The sequence below is a fragment of the Conger conger genome, chromosome 19, assembly GCF_963514075.1.
Source record: "Conger conger chromosome 19, fConCon1.1, whole genome shotgun sequence".
In the NCBI taxonomy this organism is placed as follows: domain Eukaryota; kingdom Metazoa; phylum Chordata; class Actinopteri; order Anguilliformes; family Congridae; genus Conger; species Conger conger.
In genome coordinates this window covers 8,329,898-8,355,564 of record NC_083778.1, presented here as the reverse complement: position 1 = coordinate 8,355,564, position 25,667 = coordinate 8,329,898, and the positions used below count along the sequence as shown (strand labels likewise).

The following is a 25,667-nucleotide window of genomic DNA, read 5'->3' as shown; positions in this document are numbered from 1 at the left end:
CTTTCTAGCTTTAGCATATTTAATTGGCTGAAGATAATTTCTCTTTCATTAATTATTCATTATTCATTATAATTACTGCCCTGTGTTAACTTTGGTTTTGTTTACTCAGAGGGACAACTGCATCTCTTTTACCCTTTACAGTGTAAGATCACAGTATGTTATCTTAGAACACTGACTTGGAATTTAGAAGAAGAAAAAAAAACATTTGTGTGTGTGCGCGCTCTGAACCTCCATACTTGATGCAAATTACCGCAATGTTTAAAAATTATTTAATTTAAAAATGCCTCAATTCACAGTGGATGTATAAGTTCATAATACGTGAACAAATGCATAAGTTAAGCATACGTGCATAATTTGTATTTGTTATTATTATTTTGTTATTCATTAAGTGCTTTTATTTTGACGATAGTCTTACTTCAGAAGGAAGTAAAGCTAGAAATCGAACGGAAATTAATGATAACGAAAAGGGTTAATGGCGCATTAATGCAACGCCAAGTATGAACGGGGAGAGGAACGGGAGTTTAGCGCCGGTCGGAAAGGCGAACAAGGTAAAGTTAACTGGATTTATTCGATTGATGATTTGTGTAACGTAGTTTGAAGATCCGTTATGTGATGGATATTTCTGGTGCTAACAGGTTTAATGTATTATTTTGCCTTTTGCCTTCTGTTCGTTATTTCTGTTTTAGTTCTTACGTTGGTCAATGAAGATAATTGGAGCAATAAAGATCTTTAGACCATCAGTCCAGGCTTGTTTTTAATTCGACTGGGACGCTAAACTGGAGTTTAACTTTCGCATTTATTTGCCAAGATAACAAAGTGAGAAAGCTTCCCGGTACATAGTAAGACTCTTATACAAACTTCTCCAGAAGAGGGGCTTTCCCAAAACAAAAAGACATGAAGCTGGCCAAGAACATTTATCAGTATTTTGTCGTCTGAATACCCCTTGTTGACTTTGCTGTAAGACCAGAATGTGCTAGCTGAGAAGCAGAGACATTAAGGTCAAAGGCTGTCTGTCGCTGGGAGAGAGACAGAGAAAAACTCCTAGTTAGCACTTAGGTCTAATAGTAATTACACTAAAAGGATTAACACTAAAAGGTTATTTGTAATCATGTGGCACATTGTCAATTAAGAATCAGTTAAGAAAATTAAGAAAATTACCCTTACACATTCTTAAACAAAAAGTTCTTCAAAGGGTCAATTCCATAAATAAACTTGAAAAAATATGATAGTGTAAAATTGCTACATTGCCGATGATGAAAACCTAAGGGTTAAGAAGACGGTTTGCAGTTGATTCAATAATTATATTATATAATTATTTCAATGATTTGCTGAATTAGGGGTGGTACGTTTGCACATAATGTATATAAAGTGAAAGGTGTTATTTGTATTGTCAAAATGAGTAATGAGTAATTGCAAACAATTAAGGCAGCGTTAATTGGTTGGAATGAAACCCTGTATGGACAAGGCCCTCCGTGGCAACTAGTTTGAGACCACAGCTTATCAGGGCGAGCCACCCAGCAGCCTATCAGAAAGGCTGGCCTACAAATCCCAGCATTCCTTTCTCTAGCTTCAAAATGGCTGATTTGTGGGTTTCCTGTTGGAACAATTGATTGTAAAAAGATATTCCATGGGCTCTGGATGAAGATACAGAAGGATACATAAACCTTTTTTTGGGCGTAATGAATACTATTGTATGCATTCCTTTCTGACACTAATGTGTATAATAAACCTGGGGAGGTTTTGATGATGTATCGAGTTGCTTTCTTCCACATGGCGAGCATGGGACAAAAGGAGCCGTTCCAAAGCGGGTAAAAACAAACACTGCAGAAACTACAGCACCACACAGAGCGACCTTTCACCACTGTGGCAGAACCACGCCACCTCTTTCTTTATAGTCATTGTAAATGCGCGTGTGACAAGTGGGAGAGGTAGTCATATTGGTTCATATGCACTAGTAATCAGGGCCTGTCACAGCCGGCCCATCTAACCGTGTGTCCCTTCATTTGGGTGTTCCCCTCCAGGCATGGTGTCCATTCTTATCTCTTTGTTTTCTGTGTCTGAGGCTGAAGTATGAGTGACCAACTCTGGCCTGGTTTGTAATATCTCACCACTGTTGCTGTGTCCTATATAAGGGCGACAGTGGCTCAGGCAGTAAGAGCATTCGCCTGGCAGTCGGAGGGTTGCCGGTTCGAATCCCACCCTGGGTGTGTCGAAGTGTTCTTGAGCAAGACACCTAACCCCCAAATGCTCCTAACAAGCTGGTTGGCACCTTGCATGGCAGCCAATCGCTGTCGGTGTGTGTGAGTGTGTGTATGAATGGGTGAATGAGAAGCATCAATTGTACAGCGCTTTGGATTTGCACTATATAAATGCCAACCATTTACCATTCTATATAATTGTCCCTGTGTGAATAACATAGGCCCACAGCTTGTGCGTGTTACACAAGCGCAATGTAGTGAAGTCGCGTGCCCATGGCAACAGGCTATCCCTGCGAGTATACCAGCATGAATGAGGAAGGTGTTGGGCGGACTGTAGCTAAGGTACATTCTACAGGCTAAGGTACGTGACTGCTTTTGATTTGGAGATGTAACCACAAATGGATTTAAGTATTTATTATTGCATTATTGCTGATTGTTTATTCAGATCTAGCATAGACAGTGAGCTCTGTAATGATTGGGACAAATATATATAGCTGAATGGCCTGTAGTATAGTGGTGAAGGTACATGACTGGGAACCCGCGTGGTTGGTGGTTCGATCCCCGGTGTAGCCACAATAAGATACGCACAGCCGTTGGGCCCTTGAGCAAGGCCCTTAACCCGGCATTGCTCCAGGGGAGGATTGTCTCCTGCTTAGTCTAATCAACTGAACGTCGCTCTGGATAAGAGTGTCTGGCAAATGCCATTAATGTAATGTAATGTAATGTAGGAAAATAGACAACAAAAGTGCATGTCAATGTATTTATCCCATCCTTCATGTCGCTTCGAACAAAGCAACATCCATTTTGCCCCTCTGCTACGGAACAAGCAGGTAAAGTTGTCGTCGGAGGTCACAGTGTGCAGTAATATAGGCCGCGGGGATCTGAGCTGTCCGTAGCCGTCTCATCGAAATACACTGCGTATCGGGTTTGCCCACGACTGCGTACCGTCACCATGTCGACACATCATTAGAGAGATATAAAGAGGACCTGGATTAACTGGTTTTTTACGGGCCGGCTGCTTATCGGTCCCTGAACAACTGTGTTTGTACAGCAGTTGCTAAAACAACAATAAAAATGAACAATGGCAACTGTCCAGGACCATGCCTGTACGGTCAGCGTACCGCCCACTAATGACAGAATGGGCATTGGCTGTTTATGAAGGCCTTTATTTACAGTATATTATTTATGTATATGGCGCGACATCGGCTCGGCCAATGAGAGCTGTCGGACGGTTGCCGGTTCGATCCCCCCCCGGGCTGTGTCGAAGTGTCCCTGGGCAAGACACCTAACCCCCAAATGCTCCTGACGAGCTGGTTGGTGTGTGAGTGTGTGTATGAATGGGTGAATGAGAAGCATCAATTGTACAGCCCTTCGGATAAATGCACTATATAAATGCAGACATTTACCATGTACAATGGGCGAAATAATTATTGAACACATCAACATTTTGTACTGTAAATGTATTTCCAAGGAGCCTATTCAAGTGAAATTTGCACCAGATGTTGGTATTAACTCAAAAAATTTAAACATTAAAGTCCATATGTAATGATATTGAACACACTAAGAAAAAGCAGTACACCAAGAGCAAGGAAAGGCAAGGAACCAGCTGAAAATAACGAATTAGGGGGCAACTCTACCTCCAATCTGTGCTAATTAATGTCAGCTGGGTTAGAATATATTGATGGGGTATAAAAGGTTTTTTTTTGTTATCTAATGATGGGTAAAAGTAAAGAGCTCTCTCTCGAGACCTTCGCAACCAGATTATTGCAAAACATGAAAATGGAATTGGCTACAGACGTATTTCACAACTCCTTAATCTTCCAGTAAGCACCATTGGGGGCATTATCCGTGGAAGCAACATCACTCCACCATCAACCGGCCACGCACAGGAGCTCCTCACAAGATTTCTGATCAGGGAGTCTTAGGATATCTAGAAGAGTAGCCAAAGAGCCAAGGACCACTAGGAAAGAGCTCAGAAAGACTTGGAGGCAGCAGGTACAACTGTGACAGAAAGGACAGCAGGCACTCCACCGCCATGGCCTCTGTGCACGCTCAGCCCGCAAGACTCCACTACTGAAAAAGACATGTTGAAGCTCGTTTAAAGTTTGCCAAACAACATTTGGACAAGCCAGTGAACTACTGGGAGCATGTACTCTGGTCAGATGAGACCAAAATTGAACTTTTTGGCCGTCATACAACACACCATGTTTGGAGGAGAAATGGCACTGCACATCACCCGAATAACACTATACCAACAGTGAAGTTTGGAGGCGGGAAGTATCATGGTGTGGGGTTGTTTCTCTTCTCGTGGTACTGGCAGACTTCATATCATTGAAGGAACAATGAATGGAGCCATGTACAGAGAGATTCTTGAGATGAACCTGCTGCCATCCACCAGGATGCTGAGGATGAGATGTGGGTGGACCTTCCAGCAGGACAACAATCCAAAGCATACAGCAAAGGAAACTCGCAATTGGTTTCAGAGAAAAAAAATCTACTTGTTGGAATGGCCCAGTCAAACACCTGACTTAAACCCAATTGAACATTTGTGGAAGCATCTGAAGATCCAGATTCACAAGAGGGCCCCCCGCAATCTTAAAGATTTAAAGACAATCTGTATAGAGGAATGGGCCAAAATCACACCTGAATACTGCGGGCGATTAGTTACATCATACAGAAAGCGCCTTGAAGCTGTCATTACAAACAAAGGCTTCTCCATTAAGTATTGAATTCATTTCAGTGTGTTCAATACTTTTTTCCTATGTCATTCCACTTTATTACACGTAACTTTATTTACATATGGACTTTAATGTTGAGATTTGTCTTGATTTCTTAAGTTAATACCAAAGTCTGGTGCAAATTTCACTTGAATGGCCTCATTGGAAATACATTTACTGGACAAAATGTTGATGTGTTCAATACTTATTTCCCCCATTGAATGTATTTGTGTGCACAGAAGAAAATGTTAAAAAAAACATTTAAATTGATTTGATTTAAATATGGGTTACACAGGTAAGGTAAAATAAACCCCATTGGCTGTAAGCCAAAAACATGTAATGCAACAAATATGATTGACATGGTCCTTGTGATGCATAATCTTTTCAAAGAATTTGACCTCCAGGAAAAATGATGGTTGTTCCTGCTTTCCTATGCCCACTGAACACACACTGCCTGTCCCTGTCTACTGAACACACACTGCCCATCTCTGTGTACTGAACACACACTGCCTGTCCCTGTCTACTGAACACACACTGCCCATCTCTGTGTACTGAACACACACTGCGTATCTCTGTGTACTGAACACACACTGCCTATCCCTGTGTACTGAACACACACTGCCTATCTCTGTGTACTGAACACACACTGCCTGTCCCTGTCTACTGAACACATACTGCCCAGTTCAAACCACCCCCTGGACCCTTCAGTACTTTCTTTGCCTTTTGTAGAACTCTCTTTGGCTCAAGTGTTTTATATGTAGCCTCACTCAAAACACTACAATCAGCCCCTCATCAAGGAAGAAGTCTACTTTGAACTCTACCGGCTTCTTTTCAATCTTTAGTGTTTACTGTCCACTCCTCATCATTCTGTGATGTGCTGTCAACTGAGCCAAGATAATAATGTCCTTTATGTTCATCATCCTCAGTCACTTCACTCACCAGCCTGCTTCTGCGCACACTTTCCCAGTGCCCCTTTTTCCCACACTTATTGCATGAGGACTGTCTTGCTGGACACTTGTCTTGCTGGCTGTGTGACGTTTTGCCGCACTGTTCACATTTTCTGCGGTCATTGTCTTTATGTTTAAGCTCGTTATGGTGCGGTCTTCGTCCTTTAATCTGCGTGGCGCTGCTGTGTTTTTGTGCCACTTCTTGAATAGCGCAGGCTCGCTCTCCCTGCTGGTTAACCTGCGCTTTCGCCTCCTCTGACTGCCGCACCTCCTGTACAGTCATCTCCAGAATGAGTTTCGGGATTAGCTGCAGTTTCTGTGATAACTCTTGTCCGAGATGCCCACCACAATCCGGTCTCTGATGTGTTCTTCTTGTCTAGCACCAAAGTCGCAGTATTCAGATAGTTCGTACAGAGCGCGGAGAAATGTCTCTGCGCGCTCGCCTGCACGCTGCACTCTGTGGTTGAAACAGGCATCAAACTTCGCCATTACTACATCAAACTGTTCCTCATTTTCCCCCTCTTCATAGGTGAAAGAGCTCAGAATGTTCTCCGCTTCCTTACCGAGCGCATACACCAGCGTGCTCCCTTGAACTGGGCCGTCCTCCTTGTCCAGTTTAGTCGCGATCCTGTACCGAGAAAAACATTTCTTCCAGTCGGGCCACTCCGCTGGTTTCTCAAAACAAAAACTCTCCCGTGGCTGGAACTTCGCCATCATCGACCACTTCTGACACCATGTAATAAACTTGTTTGTTTATTCTAAAAAGGATGAGAGTTCTTGTGGTTTCAACACCTGTCTTTATTGCGGTCTGCTCCCAACTGTCCACTTAACGTCTTCTCAGTTCTTGGTCCTCTCCTCTTCTCGCTATACACCATGTCTCTTGGTTCTGTTATCTCTTCCCATGGCTTTTCTTATCACTCTTACGCCAACGACACCCAACTCTTTATTTCCTTCCCCCCCGATACCCAAGTCACCACACAGATCTCTGCCTGCTTGGCTGATATCTCTGCGTGGATGACTTCCCACCACCTGAAGCTTCACCTTGCCAAAACTGAGCTTCTCTACATCCCTGCTAAATCCTCTCCGTCAATCGACCTCTCACTGACTGTTGAGGACTTTGTAGTTTCCTCCTCCCGTATGGCAAAGAATCTTGGGGTGACTCTTGATAACTGCCTCACCCTGGCTCCACAAGTATCCTCCACTGCCAGAACCTGCAGGTTCTTTCTGTACAATATATGCTGTATCTGTCATCTCCTGACGGAGAAAGCCACCCAGCTCCTAGTCCAGGCGCTCGTCATTTCCCGCCTGGATTACTGCAATTCCCTCCTAGCCGGTGTCCCAGCGTGTGCCATCAAGCCCCTCCAGCTGGTCCAGAATGCTGCAGCCCGCCTGATCACCAGTCAGCCCAGGTCGGCTCATGTCACCCCGCTTCTCATTGGCCTCCACTGGCTTCCTATTGCCGCACGCATCCGATTCAAGGCCCTAGTGTTGGCATTTCAGGCTGCTAAGGGGACTGCCCCACCTTACATACAGTCCTTCATCACTCCCTACTCCCCAGCTAGACCACTCCGGTCTGTCAGCTCTGGTCGCCTTATGGTTCCCTCTCTACGTGCACCTGGCGGTCGAGCTGCACGTTCACGCCTGTTTTCCATTCTGGTTCCTCAGTGGTGGAATGACTTGCCTACCACTGTCAGGACAGCAGAATCCCTCCCCCTATTTCGAAACAGACTAAAAACACAACTTTTCAAACTCTACCTTAGTCCTCCCTCCTGATTTCCCCCGCCCCCTTTCTGATATCCCTATCCTCTAACCCCAAAAAAACAAAAAACAAAAATGGCCCTTATGATGACTATGTTTAGAACAGCATTTCATGTGATTTTCCAAGTTATGGATGTGATGCTTTGACTTGTGGAAGAACCTATGCACTTGTAAGTCGCTTTGGATTAAAAATGGCCGGGGTCTTTTATTTACTTTGGCTGCACAAAGCACAGGCCTTTATTTGGGGCAGGCTTGTATTCGAGGCAGGCCTGTATTTCTTATTAGGCTTCTGTTGTAGAATTTTATTCTTAGAAATAAAGTAAAAGGCTACACTTAAAGTGGGCCAACACTGTTCAACACTTCCTGTAATTTTTCAGAAATCAATTAGTGTAGGCTAATCAGGAACACCGTTTCGTAAGTCATTGTGTCAGTCTTAACAGACTTAGTTTATTGCAAATATTCTCAAACACAATAAATCACATGCAAGTCCAGAATCCATAAAATAACAACTTGCCAGACACGCCTTCATGAACAATAACAAATTAGCGTAGATAACAGCAAGTTTTTTTTCCTCCTAAAGTTATTGTGAGACATGCGTTTCATTTGGAGCAGCATACCGGTAGGCTATCAAAAGATTTTTGCTTTGGTTTGGGATTTAATTAACTTTTGGACTGTTTGATTCTATTGCTAAATGTTGGGACTGATGGGCACTGAAATCTGGGGGTATTTGATGGTTCACTGTTAAGTTTTATGGAGTTGAATGAGTGTCGGGATTTCCACCCGTCTGTTTATTGCCAAGGCAGCCGCTTTCATTCATTCATTGAACGTGCGCTGTGCTGTAAATACATGGAAACCTTATTGCGTATGTAGGGGAATATTCACAGAACAAAAGATCTCCCTCCTAAAAGCATGATAAACAATCACAAGTCAAAATCAGACTCCCACCTTGATGAGCAGGCTGGTTCCTCCAAAACGTTCGATGATTTATGCTAAAAGTGTATCAATATATCCATATTAAAGTATGATATGTACCCTGTATAGTTTCAAACTGATTAACTGCTAAATTGTGCTAGAATTACACAGTGACCCATATGTAACTGGTGTTTAAAAGCAGCCAGCTGGCGGGGGGAGGCGTCTCGAACTGTGTAGCCAAGGACACAGAGCGAGATATGACTGTTCAGCTGATTTCCCCGGGACTCTCGATGATTTATGCCAGAAGTGTATCTATTGTATCTATAATGTATCTATAAGTGACTTATAATCAATATATCACGCTGCTTGTTATCAAATCAAATGAACCTAGAACATTAATTATAGCTGAGCTTATGGAAACGCAAGAAAGCACAGTGAAAACTGTTGAAATGAGAGCAAAGAATGCAACGTACATTTACTCACTTAGAAGAGAGTAATTAATCAAATGTTTAGTATGTCTGTATATTAGAAAAGAATATTAGAAGATAATATTAATCAAATGTTTAGTATGTCTGTATATTTTCAATGATTACTGCTGCTTAGTTTGTCTTATAAAAGCGAAAGATACAGAATGACGTGTATGGATGACGTGTGTTCGAGGGGGGGCATCCAGAACTTTATGAGGTCTGGTAGTTCTCCACTCTGCCAAGAGCAGGTGCGGGTGAAGTGAGGACGGGGGGAGTCCTGAACTTTGTTCGTAGTTGGCAGAGCATAAGGACCGTTGGTGATTTGCCACAATGACGTTGTGGGAGGAGCTTTGGGAGGAGTTAAGATAAGAACAGTGTGGGTGATTTGCCACAATGAGGTTTGAGGAGGGGTTGTAGGAGGAGTAACTGTGTATAAAATGGGTGTAAAAATGACAGTCGGGGTTCAGTTCTGGAGAACTGATCCAGCTTTATGCGCTGCTGCTAATAAAGTCTGATTTTCCTGAAGTACTTGCTGCCGTGGTGTCGTCTTTTCTCTCGTGAAGATGTTTTTCGACAAATTGAAGATTTGGACTCTGTCGTTTCCTAGACACGACACGTAGCCAGGTAGCCTAAATTGAGTTAATTTTTAATTTTGCCTGATTTACTTATTATTAAATTCGTAAGCTGGAATGCCTCGCGGCAACAATTGTGTTTAAATGTATACTGCTTCAGCCTTTGGCAAGCTACTCAGAAGGGGGCGGCAAGTGACTGGTAGCTTGAGAGCAACGTGTTGGAGACCCATGGTGTAGGACAACGACTTTTCATTGGCAACAGTATTAAACCAACCAACAATATAAAATATTAAGAAGAGCTCTTTTATTTCATTGACTTTAATCGAAACAATGTCTTCTAGTGCTCATGGACTGATAGCCCTACTGGTAGACAATATTATCCCGGCTTGTATTTGGGGGCCGGCCTTTATTTGTCCAAATAGACCACGCCCCCGGCTATTATCCAAGGCCCGGCTTCAAATAGAATCCCGGACACAATTTGAGGACTTACTGTATCAAGTCTTTTGGCGTAATGAATACTGTTGTATGCATTCCTTTCTGACACTGATGTGTATAATAAACCTGGGGAGGTTTTGATGATGTATCGAGTTGCTTTTTTCCACATGGCCGTTCCAAAGCGGGTAGAAACAAACACTGCAGAAACTACAGCACCACACAGAGTGACTCATTACATTACATTACATTACATTATTGGCATTTGGCAGACGCTCTTATACAGAGCGACGTACAACAAAGTGCATACCCATAACCAGGGATAAGTTCGCTCAAAGACCCTAGAGGGAAGTACAATTTAAATTGCTACCTGTACAACAAAGATAAGGACGAGGGCCTGTTTTTTTTTTGTTTTTTTTTTGTTTTGTTAACTATTCAAACACTGCTTACCTAGCCAACTAAAAATACCGATATACAAAGCAAGTCACAGAGACAACAATTAAGGTTCACAGGGAGGTAGGGAGGGATGGCCTCTCCCCATCCCTCCCTACCTCCCTGTGAACCTTAATTGTTTGCTGCTTGAAGAGGTGTGTCTTCAGCTTGCGCTTGAAGGTGGGGAGAGATTCTACAGTTCTGACCTCAACGGGGAGTTCGTTCCACCACCGTGGAGCCAGAACAGACAGTAGTCGTGAGCGTGATGTGGAGGTTCGGAGAGGGGGAGGTGCCAAGCGGCCTGTGGAGGCTGAACGAAGAGGTCTGGCAGGGGTGTAGGGTCTGATGATTATTTCTCTTATGACTCTTCACCACTGTGGCAGAACCACACCACCTCTTTGTGGGCGTATCTTTTTATACTCATCATAAATGCGCGTGTGACGAGTGGGAGAGGTAGTCATTGTGATTCTGGCAACAGGCTATCCCTGCGAGTATACCAGCATGAATGAGGAAGGACTGAATTCACCCGTGTTGGGGGCCTGTAGCGTGATGGCTAAGGTAAGTGACTGCTTTTGATTTGGAGATATAACCACAAACAGATTTAAGTATTTATTGTTGCATTATTGATGATTGTTTTTTCAGATCTAGCATATACAGTGAGCTCCGTAATGGTTGGGACAAATATATATAGCTGAACGGCAGCCTGTAGCGTATTTGTTAAGGTACATGATTGGGACCCGCAAGGTCGGTGGTTCGATCCCCGGTGTAGCCACAATAAAATACGCACAGCCGTTGGGCCCTTGAGCAAGGCCCTTAACCCTGCATTGCTCCAGGGGAGGATTGTCTCCTGCTTATCGCTTTGGATAAGAGTGTCTGGCAAATGCCATTAATGTAATGTAATGTCGACACATCATTAGGGAGATATAAAGAGGACCTGGATTAACTGGTTTTTACGGGCCAGCTGCTTATCGGTCCCTGAACAACTGTGTTTGTACAGCAGTTGCTAAAACAACAATAAAAATGAACAATGGCAACTGTCCAGGACCATGCCTGTACGGTCAGCGTACCGCCCACTAATGACAGAATGGGCATTGGCTGTTTATGAAGGCCTTTATTTACAGTATTTATGTATATGGCGCGACATCGGCTCGGCCGATGAGAGCTGTCGGACGGTTGCCGGTTCGATCCCCCCCCGGGCTGTGTCGAAGTGTCCCTGGGCAAGACACCTAACCCCCAAATGCTCCTGACGAGCTGGTTGGTGCCTTGCATGGCAGCCAATCACCGTTCGTGTGTGTGAGTGTGTGTATGAATGGGTGAATGAGAAGCATCAATTGTACAGCCCTTCGGATAAAGGCACTATATAAATGCAGACATTTACCATGTACAATGGGGGAAATAAGTATTGAACACATCAACATTTTGTCCAGTAAATGTATTTCCAAGGAGCCTATTCAAGTGAAATTTGCACCAGACTTTGATATTAACTCAAAACACCCAGACAAAAAATCTAAACATTGAAGTCCATTGGTAAATAAAGTTATGTGTAATAAAGTGGAGTGAAACAGGAAAAAAGTATTGAACACACTAACTGAAATGAATTCAATACTTAATGGAGAAGCCTTTGTTTGTAATGACAGCTTCAAGGCGCTTTCTGTATGATGTAACTAATCGCCCGCAGCAGTACACCACAGCAAGGAAGGGCAAGGAACCAGCTGAAAACCATAACTAATTAGGAGGCAACTCTACCTCCAATCTGTGCTAATTAATGTCAGCTGGGTTAGAATATATTGATGTATTTGTTATCTAATGATGGGTAAAAGTAAAGAGCTCTCTCTCGAGACCTTCGCAACCAGATTGGTGCAAAACATGAAAATGGAATTGGCTACAGACGTATTTCACAATTTCTGAATCTTCCAGTAAGCACCATTGGGGGCATTATCAGTAAGTGGAAGCAACATCACTCAGTCAGAAGGATACTTAGAAGAGTAGCCAAAAAGCCAAGGACCACGACGAAAGACTTGGAGGCAGCAGGTACAACTGTGACAGAAAGGACAGGAGGCAATGCACTCCACCGCCCTGGCCTCTGTGCACGCTCAGCCCGCAAGACTCCACTACTGAAAAAAAGACATGTTGAAGCTCGTTTAAAGTTTGCCAAACAACATTTGGACAAGCCAGTGAACTACTGCAAGCATGTACTCTGGTCAGATGAGACCAAAATTGAACTTTTTGGCCGTCACACAACACACCATGTTTGGAGGAGAAATGGCACTGCACATCACCCGAATAACACTATATCAACAGTGAAGTTTGGAGGCGGGAAGTATCATGGTGTGGGGTTGTTTCTCTTCTCGTGGTACTGGCAGACTTCATATCATTGAAGGAACAATGAATGGAGCCATGTACAGAGAGATTCTTGAGATGAACCTGCTGCCATCCACCAGGATGCTGAGGATGAGACGTGGGTGGACCTTCCAGCAGGACAACGATCCAAAGCATACAACAAAGGAAACTCGCAATACTAAATACTGCGGGCGATTAGTTACTTCTTACAGAAAGTGCCCTGAAGCTGTCATGACAAACAAAGGCTTCTCCATTAGGTATTGAATTAATTTCAGTTAGTGTGTTCAATACTTATGTCATTCCACTTTATTACACATAACTTTATTTACATATGGACTTTAATGTTGAGATTTTTTGTCTGGATTTCTTGAGTTAATGCCTAAGTCTGGTGCAAATTTCACTTGAATAGGCTCCTTGGAAATACATTTACTGGACAAAATGTTGATGTGTTCAATACTTATTTCCCCCATTGAATGTATTTGTGTGCACAGAAGAAAATGTGAAAAAAAAAAAATTCCTAGTAATTATAAAAAAAAAAAATTAAAAAAAAAAGCATTTAAATTGATTTGATTTAAATATGGGTTACACAGGTAAGGTAAAATAAACCCCATTGGCTGTAAGCCAAAAACATGTAATGCAACAAATATGATTGATGCATAATCTTTTCAAAGAATTTGACCTCCAGGAAAAATAGTGGTCGTTCCTACTTTGCTATGCCCACTGAACACACACTACCTGTCCCTGTCTACTGAACACACACTGCCTTTCTCTGTGTACTGAACACACACTGCCTGTCTCTGTGTACTGAACTATCTATGTGGAGATGAGGGTGTTTAGCTGCTCAAGGGCCAAACGGTTGTGTGGATCTTATTGTGGCGACACTGGGATTCGAACCACCAGCCTTGCCTGTCCCAGTCATGTCCCTTAACCACTACACTACAGGCTGCCCCATACCATTTCAGGGAAACTGTTGTCACGGAGCCAGTCATTTTATCAGTATTTTTCTGCTGTCAGATGTTTGGAGACTCTATTTATTTTTTACAGAATGAAAACCGACGTGATTCTAGTCGCATTTGTGCTGTTCACATTTCCCTGAGACTCAAAGCACACTGTTCCAAAGAACTTAAAGATTCAGACTCTGTTCAGAAAATAGACTTGACAATAAAAGAGGAGGAAGTTTTTTGGAATGCGTTTTTCAGTGTTCTAGAACTCCCATTGCGTTACCAGGAGTGATTGTTGCATCAGCGCTAGAATGTCCTGTTGAGAACGTTCCAATCGCATATTTATGACCTCACACCTTCTTAAAGGGTTAAATCGGCTGGACGAACTCAGGCCGCAACATCGGCGCAACCTTGCGGTAACATTGTGGGAACATTTTGAACGACCTGGGGGTTTTTCTGTGAACTGGCAGGGGAAGCTGGTGGTGTTCGTAAACCTGGCCTTCATGCTGACTGCGATCTCGCGCACACTTGTCACCCGCTTTGCGGGGACGCGGTTCGATTGTGGCGGGCGTAACGCAAACATACAATCTATAAATGCTAATATTGAATCACCCCGCCGTAGATAAGTCATCTTATCTGTCTCATTGGGCAATCTGAGTTTGGCATACGGGGAGGCATGTTATTAGACTATGGGACGGGGATGGAGATATTTTTAATGGAATTTTAACACAACCTATGGTGTAAGAGCGCTTTGACTACAATAAGGGGAGCTAGTGAGTCTGAGACGGGTGTCAAACTGAAGTGTAGGGTTTAATGTTGGGTTGCTGGGTGGTTCATCCTGTTAAGGCTCTGTTCCAGTGTGTGGATGGGCCCTATGGTCTGGTATCTGTTAAGGCTCTGTTCCAGTGTGTGGATGGGCCCCACGGTCTGGTATCTGTTAATGCTCTGTTCCGGGTGTGAATGGGCCCCATGGCCTGGTATCTGTTACGGTTGAAAGCCACAAAATGTTGTTTTAATAAAATATGTTGCGAGAACCTGAAAAGCTGAAGGCAAGAAAGTTATAGACATCATTATATTCGGTGCATCAGGCCCAACATAAAACAGCAACACAAACAGAATAAACCAATTAAAATAATGTGGTACAGAAGCACAACAAGAAATGTTTTAAAACATGTTTGCAATAGCCTCGTGGCTAAGGTGCTTGGCAGGGACCTAGAAGGTTGGTGGTTTAACCCTACCTTGCTCCAGGGGGCCCCTGCTTAGTTGAATCAACTAAGTCGCTTTGGATAAAAGGATCAGCTGAATAACTGTCATGTAATTTGTAAATCCCACCCATCTGCACATCCTTGTAGGCTCAAATGCACCAGGCAAGACCAGCAGAGCACAGAAAAATATTTGAATCCAAAACAATTACTGTTTGAGCCCAGGTCTGTTGTTGTCCTTCCCAGAGATGTAAATAAACAACGGGACTAAATGGAGGATACATATTTGTGTAAAGCAGTGCATTCAAGCTGATGTGTAAGACAAACTGAATTCAAGTGATCTGTGCAGTGCGTATCAGAGGTAATTGATGGAATTTTAAAAAATTGATGTCACCATGGGACAGCCCTGGAGATTTCCCACATGTAAACGACAGCCCTCTGTCGCTGGAGTAGCTGACTACGTAGGCTGGTGAATAGTCAGTTGACCGGCTAAAAGTGTTGAAAACGCAGCTCCACTCTTCCACAAATCCACCCCCCACCCCTCCCAAATTCCAGAAAGGAGGGCCGTGTTTGGATCTGGTGACCCGGGAGGCCGTGACCCGTGCGCAAGTGATGATGCTCAGTCCCTTTGCTGCCCTTGAAATCTTTTTAACAAAACTATCGCGAAATACATTCACTACATTTGTCCACGTTCACATTAAGTTGTCATTGGGGTATGCGTTTGCTCATGAAGGGAAAATGAATTGAATGTGGAATGCGTTTCTGTGCTGCCACTTTGACTCAGAGCCACGGGGGGCAGGATCATCTCCTTAATGGTCTGTTTTTTATTTTTATTTTATTTTATTTTTATTTTTTTCTCCCTGCAAATTAATTCTGCTCATTAAGGCCCTTGGGCAGACGGCGAGTTTGTAAACGTTAATTACCTCTTACATCAGGAGGAGAGTTTGACCTCCTCTGACCTCCGACCTCTGACCTCTGACGGGTCGTTCTTATTTTCGCCGCTATTACCGCAGAAGGAAAATAAAACCGCAGAGAGAATCTCTGCTCTTTCCAATCGCTTATTTTTCCACCTCTTTTTTTCTTCTCCTTCTCCTCCTCCTCGCTCCACCCATCAGGAGGGGCTGGAAAAGTAAGTGAGGACGGGGAAAATCGAGAACGTGAGTTGGAAGCAGCGTCAGTCACAGACGTGGCGGGGGTGGGGGCGGGGGCGGATTTTTTTTTTTTTTTTTGAACAAACAAACAAACAAACAGAGCAAAAGTTACCAAAGTTAACTATCCAAACACTGCTTACCTAGCCAACTAAAAATACCGATACACAAAGCAAGTCACAGAGACAACAATTAAGGTTCACAGGGAGGTAGGGAGGGATGGGGAGAGGTGCTGCTTGAAGAGGTGTGTCTTCAGCTTGCGCTTGAAGGTGGGGAGAGATTCTATAGTTCTGACCTCAACGGGGAGTTCGTTCCACCACCGTGGAGCCAGAACAGACAGTAGTCGTGAGCGTGAGGTGGAGGTTCTGAGAGGGGGAGGTGCCAAGCGGCCTGTGGAGGCTGAACGAAGAGGTCTGGCAGGGGTGTAGGGTCTGATGATTTTTTGCAGATAAGCTGGGGAAGACCCTTTAACTGCTTGGAAGGCTAGCACCAATGTTTTGAATTTGATGCGAGCCATGACAGGCAGCCAGTGGAGGGAAGTAAGCAGGGGGGTGACGTGTGAGTATTTGGGAAGGTTGAAGACCAGACGAGCTGCTGCATTCTGGATGAGTTGGAGGGGTCTGATGGCGGACGCTGGGAGGCCAGCCAAGAGGGAATTGCAGTAGTCCAGGCGGGACAGAACCATCGCTTGGACCAGGAGCTGGGTCGAGTAGGGGGTGAGAAAGGGGCGGATTCTCCGTATGTTGTATAGGAAGAACCTGCAAGACCGGGTCACCGCCGCAATGTTCTCGGAAAGGGACAGTCTGCTGTCCATCACCACGCCGAGGTTCCTTGCACTGGGTGACGGCGTGACTGTGGTATCCCCGAGGGAAATGGAGAGATCCAGATGGGGAGAGGTATTAGCAGGGATGAATATCATTTCAGTTTTACCTGGGTTGAGCTTTAGATGGTGGTTGTCCATCCAGCTCTGGATGTCCCTCAGGCAAGCAGAGATACGGGCTGAAACCTGCGTATCAGACGGCGGGAACGAGACGAAGAGTTGGGTATCGTCCGCATAGCAGTGGTAGGATAGCCCATGTGCAGTGATCACAGGGCCAAGGGAGCGAGTGTAGAGAGAAAAAAGAAGTGGGCCAAGGACTGAGCCCTGGGGAACTCCTGTGGCGAGGGGCCGAGGTGTCGATAACGAACCAGCCCAGGCAACCTGGAAGGAGCGACCAGAGAGGTAGGACTCAATCCAGTCCAGGGCTGTGCCACAGATGCCCGTTGCTGACAGGGCAGACAGGAGGATGGAGTGATCCACAGTGTCGAAGGCAGCAGAGAGATCTAGAAGAATGAGGACAGAGGAGAGGGAGGCTGCTCGTGCGGCATGAAGTGACTCACTGACGGAGAGGAGCGCAGTCTCTGTCGAGTGGCCCGATCTGAAGCCAGACTGATGGGGGTCTAGCAGGTTGTTGTTAGAAAAGAAGGAAGAAAGTTGAGTAGAAGCGGCTCGTTCTATAGTTTTAGAAAGGAAAGGAAGAAGAGATACCGGGCGGTAGTTCTGGATGATGGAGGGATCCAGGGTAGGCTTTTTTAGCAGCGGAGTGATGTGGGCCCTCTTGGAGGATGCCGGAAAACAGCCGGAAGACAGGGAGGAGTTGACAAGGGAGGTGACAAATGGGAGAATGTCAGGTGTGATAGTTTGGAGAAGAGAAGAGGGGATAGGGTCAAGGGCACAGGTTGTAGGGCGGTGGCAGAGCAGGAGTTGAGAAACATCAGAGTCTGTAAGGGGGGAGAAAGTGGAAAAGGAAGGGATGGGCCTAGAGGGGGGGAAGGGCACAGTGAGGGGGGCGGTGGTTGTACGTCACGCTTTCCGAAAGAATATTTCCGCGATGGACGCGCACCCGTTGCCTTGCTCCCGGGAGGATCGATTGTCGGGTGTCGGGGGCAAGGAAAGGGGAAATGAGATACGAGAAGCTACTCCCTTCACCGTCACACAAGACATGGACTGAAACGACGTCTCTCAGCAGCCCCCGACTGGAACGTGTCCTTCACTGTACATTGTTTAACGCCGCTCCATTGGGCACGAGTCGGATTAAAGTCGACGCAGAACACACGGTACTAAAAAGGACTGTACCTTCTTGGCGTCAGGAATCAGCCCATCAGCCTTCATTAGATCTGTCCTGGCCATACTGGTGATCGCCTCCACTTTGGCAGGGTCAGTGGAGATGCCTTGACTGTCTATGACATGCCCAAGAAAACGCACAGAGCGCCACAAGAGGAAGCATTTTTTGGGAGCAAGCTTCAGGTTGTGTAACCGCAGCCTCTGGAAGATAATTTCAAGTCTCTCCAAAGCAACATCCACAGTTGGGGCAAATGACATGAGATCATCTAAGTAGCAAAAGCAGACTCATAAAATTCTGGTCACCGAAGATCTTTAACATCATCCTCATGAAGCTAGCAGGACTGTTGCAAAGACCCTGAGGGAGTCTATTATATTCATGCAGACTGACAGGAGACGAAAAAGCAGTGTACTTTTTATCATCCTCATGGAGCGGAACATTATAAAAGCCAAAAGTGAGGTCCATTGTGCTAAAAAACACGTTGCCGCCTAACGCAGCCAGACAGTCTTCTTGGTGAGGCAGTGGATGTGCATCCTTGACTGTGCGGGCATTCAGCCACCGAAAATCTGTGCAAAGTCTCAGATCGCCATTCCTTTTCCACACAAGAACTATAGGGAGACGCAAATTCACTTGTTGACTTCCTAATAATCCCTCTCTCTTCCATCTCATTCAGGACAACACAAAGTTTCTGATAGTCTGCAGGAGCGACTCGTCTATATGGCAATCTGAAAGGCTTATCATCCACTAAATGGACACGGTGGACAAAATCTTTGACCTCGCCACAGTCTAGGCTATTCTTGGAAAAAATGTCAGAAAACGTCACTGCAAGTTTACACATCTTATTTTACCAGCTGTCAGACACTTCACATGATTCAATGTCCAGATCGCTGAGGCCATGTAGTTTTCATGTGTCAGAGATGCTGACACTTTGCTCTTGTGTGTTACCATCAATGCGCTGGCCATTTGACACAAGGTGGGGAAGCTCACAGAGCCATGCAGGCATGAACGTCCGCTACTTTAGCATTTCTACGAACAACTACAGTCTTATCTGTCGGATTCATTATCTTCATGGGAATCCACCCATCACCCTATAATGGCGTAATTACATGACCCACAAGGATGTTCCTCGGGACTGCCTGTGACGTAGTTGGCTCAACGATGACTGTGGAACCCGGTGGGCCACGTGAGTTCTCTGGAAGTTTTCCCCAGACCAAATGCTCATGGCCTGGCAGAAGAGTGACTGCTTGGTGGAGCTTCACTGTGCCTATTCTGTCGGGGAGGTTGCCACTTTTCCACTGATGCACGCCCGCCAGCATGGTGATCCTGGTCGCCTTCAACACCACAGCTGCCCTGAGTTGAAACTACTTTCCAATACATGTTGCTGCTTTTCAATTTATGGGTCAAAAACTTCATCACATTTGTGCCAATAATCAAATCGTCAGTCTGGCCAGGCACTACTAGCGTGGGCACGACGACGGTATATCCATACAGGTCAAGGCGGAGGTCGCAGACTTTCTTAGGATAAACAAATTTTCCTCCACAGCCCACTCAAACAATGTCAGTGTCAGATTTAACACCACAATCCAATGAACCAGCATCAGTTAATTTTCTTTCAATGTCTTCACCAATGGTGCATGCCATAGATCCAGTATCGAGCATGGCTCTCACAGTAGTAGTTCCATTAATAACAACAGAGGTATAAAACAAACTGTCACTTGTATGTAAACGTGATGTGTTCTGCATGATGACTGTGGCAGTGCCTGGCAAAGATCGTTTAACTGATTTGAATATGGTCTCCAAGTCAAAAGAGTGATTGAGGGATGCACTAGAAATGCCCACACTTCCCCTCTCCAAATGCGGGCTATCTAGTTTAACTGAGGGGGTGACAGGGGCACATTGGTAGGGGGCGGCTGAGGAGTTGAGGGACAGGACTGTCTCAGGTGTCCAGGCTTGTGACAGCCAAAACATAGACGGTGAGTTCTGCAGTGTTCAAGTGTGGAAAAATAAATGTCAATCACCTGCTGAAAATAATTCCATTGTAGCAGGGATTGTTTAAAATCATAATAGATTTGCTCAAACCAGTGGAAATACAGTCTCATGACTCTCAAGCCAGAGATTGGATCATGACGTCACCATTACGAATTGATAGTGGAGTGAGAAAGTGTAGCCAGTGTAGTGATCAAATCTGTCAAGAATGTAGAAATGTCCCAATTCTTCATGGTAAGGTTTTGTCGCAGTTTGGCTCTATTGAATGCATCCCTCTCTACGTGCACCTGGCGGTCGAGCTGTTTTCCGTTCTGGTTCCTCAGTGGTGGAATGACAGCAGAATCCCTCCCCCTATTTCGACGCAGACTCAAAACCCACCTTTTCAAACTCTACCTTAGTCCTCCCTCCTGATTTCCCCTGCCCCTCCTTTCTGATATCCCTATCCTTGTCTAAAAAAAATGCACTTATGATGACAACTATGTTTAGAACAGCATTTCATGTGTATTCTGCTAGTTCTGGATGTGATGCTTTGCTTTGCTTATGGTAGAACCTATGCACTTGTAAGTCGCTTTGGATTAAAAGCGTCTGCCAAATGACTAAAATGTAAAATGTAAATGCATCATTGAAACATTCACAGTATAGGTTGGAAAAAGTATGTGAACAAAGAGTTTTGGTATTCATGAGTCCACAGTTAGACAAATTGGCCATAAATGGAGACAATGTAGTCCTCTGGCTCTCCCTAGCTGATCAACTGCTCATAAATCGTTGATAGTTTCCAAAGTAAGATCACAAAATAGTGCTGACAATGCAAACACATTTTTGATTGATTTTGAAATCATGGGACATTCTTTAAAAAAAAAATTACATTGCTGCCATATTATGTTTTTAGTTTGGGACTCTGCGACTCTGTCAGACTGTGTAATGTACAAGGGCTACTTCTGACTGATTGCTTTGGCGCAAATCCTCATCTTGCTTCTTCATCATAACCAAAGAGACAGTACATCAGGCCATGAAGACAGTTGGACTATTTCCAGCACTTAGTGGGTCAATAATGTATTTTTATTTGTTTTCCCTACAGAGCACATCAACGGTCCTTCCATCAGCAGTTGGGCATCATTTTTGGACACGTTCGAAAATGAAATGTGCGTTCACGTTTCTGTGTGCCATGGGCCTTTTCTGTATTATTGTTTACGAATTATACAACTGGACATCAGTATTGGTAACCACAATTTCATTTCTCACAAATATATGGTGACAGTTCATTCTCACAGTAAGGATTTCAGAATTCAAGTATCAAGTTCAATTTAAAACATACACAATCTAGCATAAGATAGACAATGAATATATATTTATTTCTCAAAAGTTTATTCACAGGTTAATTATATCAATAGACTAGAATGGTTCATACCACACAATGGCAGACAGTGCAGTGACAAAGGACAGGAAATGCCCAGGCAAAATTATAAGCTTGGAAGAATACAACAAATTTGTATTCTACTAGAAAATAATTGATGCGGTTGCTTTGACAAGAGGGGTAGAGAATGAAAGGGATGTAGAAGATTATTATGTTTGTTATTTAGCTTTTGTGGAGGGGTGGGGGTTTGGGATTAGATTTGTATGTTCCTTTGAACATTATGTCCAATACATGAGGGTCATAAAAAACCTTTTCGTGTCCAGATGATGATGAACTAAACCTCCATTTGTTCTGTCATTGCAGGAGCAATATGAGTCCCCTCACAAAGAAGTTACCGTAGATGAAATCATGCTCGCATTATCATGGGCAGCTTCACCTGCCAACTTCACGTCTATCACGAGCTCTTCCAGTGCTGAGCGCAGTGTGGTCAGACTAGAGCACCCTGAGGCCCAGTACTGTGTGGGGGATACACTGAGTGTGCTGGTGGAGATGAAGAGTTACGCAGGGCACCCAAAAGCCCATGGCGGGGACTTCATTCAGGCCCGGATCCTCTCTCCAAAGCTCAATGCAGGCGCTTCGGGAGACGTCACCGACTTCCTCAACGGCTCCTACCTCGTGCGTTACCGCTTGTTTTGGCCCGGAGAGGTGCAGGTCTCCGTGCGCCTGATCCACTCCTCCGAGACAGTCAAACTCCTCCAGAGAAACTGGACACAGGACTACAATAAGGCTGTACACACAGGAACCTTCATCAGCGGCGCGAAAAAGGAGACGTCTCTTTGCTCCCTACGGCTGGGCTCAGACAGACCCCTCTGTGAGTACAGGAAGAAGGAGGATGGGGAATATTATGCCTGCTACCGGCCCAAGACCCTTCCCTGCGACACCCTGGCACTCGCAAGTTCTGTCTATCCCCGTGGCTATCCTCGTCTGACAAAGGAAGAAGCTCAGCTGTTGGACATGTAAGGCATCCGCAAATTACAATTTTGTATGTGAGCTAGTTTAATGGCACCCAATATTGTATGGTATGATTAACGGTATGTTAATCTTATTTCATACTTGCAAATTAATTAGAAATTTGTATTTTTTCAGTTTATGCTGGTTGAGTTCCATCTTGACCCTTGTGTTTTATGCTTTTGATTTGGAGATATAACCATGAACAGGTTTAAGTATTTATTATTTTGTTGTTGATGATTGTTTATTCAGATCAGCATATACAGTGAGCTCCATAATGGTTGGGACAAATATATGTAGCTGAACGGCCGCCTGTAGCGTAGTGGTTAAAATAAATGACTGGGACCCGCAAGGTTCATGGTTCGAACCCCGATGTAGCCACAATAAGTTCCGCACAGCCGTTGGGCCCTTGAGCAAGGCCCTTAACCCTGCATTGCTCCAGGGGAGGATTGTCTCCTGCTTAGTCTAATCAACTGTATGTCGCTTTGGATAAGAGTGTCGGCCAAATGCCATCGATTTCTTGTCATGTAACGACATGTGGTTGAATGAAGTAATGTGGTTGAGTTGAAGTGAAGCTCTTGAATTTGTCATGAAAGTTTGTTTAACCATCTAAATGACATGTTCATAATTTTACTTTGAAGGAAAAACTCTGGAATAGAAATAAAAAACGGCTTTCACCCTGTGACTGTCTTTCCTTGTACTGGTATGTTCCTTTTGCCTATGTCTGTCATTCTTAACATACCTTCAAATTTCGAATTTTATGAATCAAGAATAAAATTTAAAAAATTGACAGAAGACCATATTGTTCTTTAAAGAAAACCTGTCATTTCAATAGTTGGCAGCCTTCTTGTTGAAGTGCTTTGAGACTGTGCTGTATGAATGCAGTCCTTCTTTGAAATTCAATCAATACACATGCAAGGGAATATCTATGTTCTCTGACTCACAAAGGGAATGTATTTTTATGGAGGTATTGGGAGTGTCACAATCATATTGTGCTGATCAACTTAAATTCCCATGACAACCAAACTATCCCTTTAAAACTATCGCTTGATTCATGTCTTTGGTGCCTGTGAAAATAAAGTATGCCTTAATATCATTGTACACTGTGGAGGCAGTTCAACCATCAACTACTATTCTCCTTTGTCAATCTTTCAGGTGCAACATATGGGTCAACGAAGAAGTGTGTGGCAGGAATGAATTCCCCTTTTCCTGGGGGATATTTATTTTCAAACAGATGGTCTTCTTCCTTCTGCCAGACAGGTTTCTTCCTCAGTGAATATGCCGTTACCAGATGTTTAAAGGGAAAGACCCTCTACCTGTTGGGTGACTCCACTGCACGCCAGTGGATTGAGTATTTGGAACAAAGACTAAAAGGTAATGACTAAGACAACTGAAAGGGGAAAATACAACAGCTTGTGTTTGCACTTGCTGACGGCAGGTTAAGAGAGGTGTTATTGTTCAGCAGCCGAGAGGTACAATGTACATTTGAATGATCAACAGCAGTGCACATTTAAATGTTGATTTCCCATGCGATTTTCACAAAAATAGATATTGACTCCTAAATTGTATTGGACAGGCAGAGTGGCATGTCTAGTTAAAGCCCAAGTGCTTTGTGCCATGACGACCCCACAAGTCCAGACCTGAATCTTGCAGAATGGGTGTGGGTTTGGGTTTCTATGGTACTGAGGACAGTTCTCCACTTCATGGCACTTTGGCAAAAGGTTCCTAACAGTTGTACCTAATGTTTCTCAGGTATGAAATTCACACTCAAAGGGGCTGATTTACAGTTGGCTGTTGATGCCAATAACAACATCACCATCCGGTGGATAAGGCACGCTCATCCCTGGGTTGCCACTTACCAAAGCTCCGTAAATGCGTCCGTCACCATTCCTGAAGCCCTGGACAGCATAGCAGTAGTTGGTGGCGGGCAGGAGGATGTGATCGTGGTCATTGGAACTGGTCAGCATTTCCGGCCCTCCCCCCCAGAAGTCTTTATCCGAAGGCTCCTAAATATCCGCCGGGCGATCCTGAGGTTACAAGCCCGCTGCCCCCAGGCACAAGTTTTTATAAAGCTGGAGAACAACAGGGACATCAAGTTAGGGATGATACGATTCAGTAACTGGTATGGCTACATGCAGAACCTGGCCCAGAGGAAGGTGTTTGAGGACATGAGAGTGGCACTGGTTGACGCCTGGGATATGACTGTGGCCACCTACAGTCTGAAACTCCATCCAGATAATTTCATCGTGTCAAATCAGATTGCTGTGGCCCTGTCGTTCTTCTGCGATTAGACGTTGGTGCTCTCTGAACAGTTACACTGTAATTGTATGTTTTTGGTAAGGCTAATGTTTTTTTCTTTTTTAAATCCTGGAATTTTTCGACAACAATGATGAGTCTTGGGTATTAACTGTGTAATCTACTACTTTAATTTGTTTATTTAACAAATTATCAAGTGCAAAATCAAATCTACTACAATATGATGTAAATATGTCCATGTCTTTGAAAATATAATGTTTCTATATATTGTGATGTGATCGTAATTGAGTGCTGTAATTTCTACAGTATGTAAAAAAAAAACAACAAACCTTTAATAAAAGCTGAGAATCTGCACTTTAATTACATGTAATTTGTTTCATTACAAATGTAATTGTGGACTACAGACTCAAATAAAAAAAACAATATTATTTGTCTGAAACATCCCGGAGGGCACTGTATTTGCTGTGTAACAGAATCAGACCCTGTGGCTCTCCAGTGCCACAGCTGCAGGCCAACCGGTATTGGATATCTTCTGATATTCCCTTGTAAGTACATTATATCATAATAATTTGTTAGTGTGCGGATCTTATCGTAGTTATACAGGGCTTGAACCACCAACCTTCTGGGTCCCAGTCATGTACCCCAACCACTACACGACAGGCTGCCCTATGCATCTTCTGCTTCATATGTTGTGCCCGTTGCAAAATTTTAAATGTATCTTGCCATTGTTTTAATCTTTCTTGTATTGTTTGATTTTGCAAAGCACTCTGTGCTGTAAAGATGGAAAGTTTCCTGATCTGTGTTTTCTGTTCTCGGTTTCATGTCTAAGTCCCCAGCATTTCCGCCTGTTAATTCCCTTGCTTTCTGTAGTGCTTTCTGTAGTCTGTCTGTCTCC

General features: G+C 44.1%; 1 protein-coding gene across 2 annotated transcripts; it reads left to right on the top strand.

Moving 5' to 3' along the window:
* Positions 1-480: 480 nt before the first annotated feature.
* LOC133119377 (NXPE family member 2-like) lies at positions 481-25,132 on the top strand. Of its 2 annotated transcripts, none has more exons than XM_061229924.1 (6): positions 481-548; positions 21,233-21,373; positions 21,872-22,524; positions 23,158-23,219; positions 23,672-23,890; positions 24,269-25,132. In XM_061229924.1, the coding sequence occupies exons 1-6, from the start codon at positions 498-500 to the stop codon at positions 24,805-24,807; spliced, it is 1,665 nt and encodes a 554-aa protein (XP_061085908.1). In that variant the 5' UTR covers positions 481-497; the 3' UTR covers positions 24,808-25,132. The 2 variants fall into 2 exon arrangements, with proteins under 2 accessions (XP_061085908.1, XP_061085909.1); XM_061229925.1 differs by having other exon boundaries at positions 514-548; positions 21,233-21,296.
* The last annotated feature ends 535 nt before the right edge of the window (positions 25,133-25,667 follow it).

Coding starts and splice junctions, on each gene's coding strand:
- LOC133119377 (XM_061229924.1), top strand. CDS start 498: ATGAACGGGGAGAGGAACGGGAGTTTAGCGCCGGTCGGAAAGGCGAAC. Junction 549..21,232: donor CGGTCGGAAAGGCGAACAAG/GTAAAGTTAACT, acceptor TTTTCCCTACAG/AGCACATCAACGGTCCTTCC. Junction 21,374..21,871: donor ACAACTGGACATCAGTATTG/GTAACCACAATT, acceptor CTGTCATTGCAG/GAGCAATATGAGTCCCCTCA.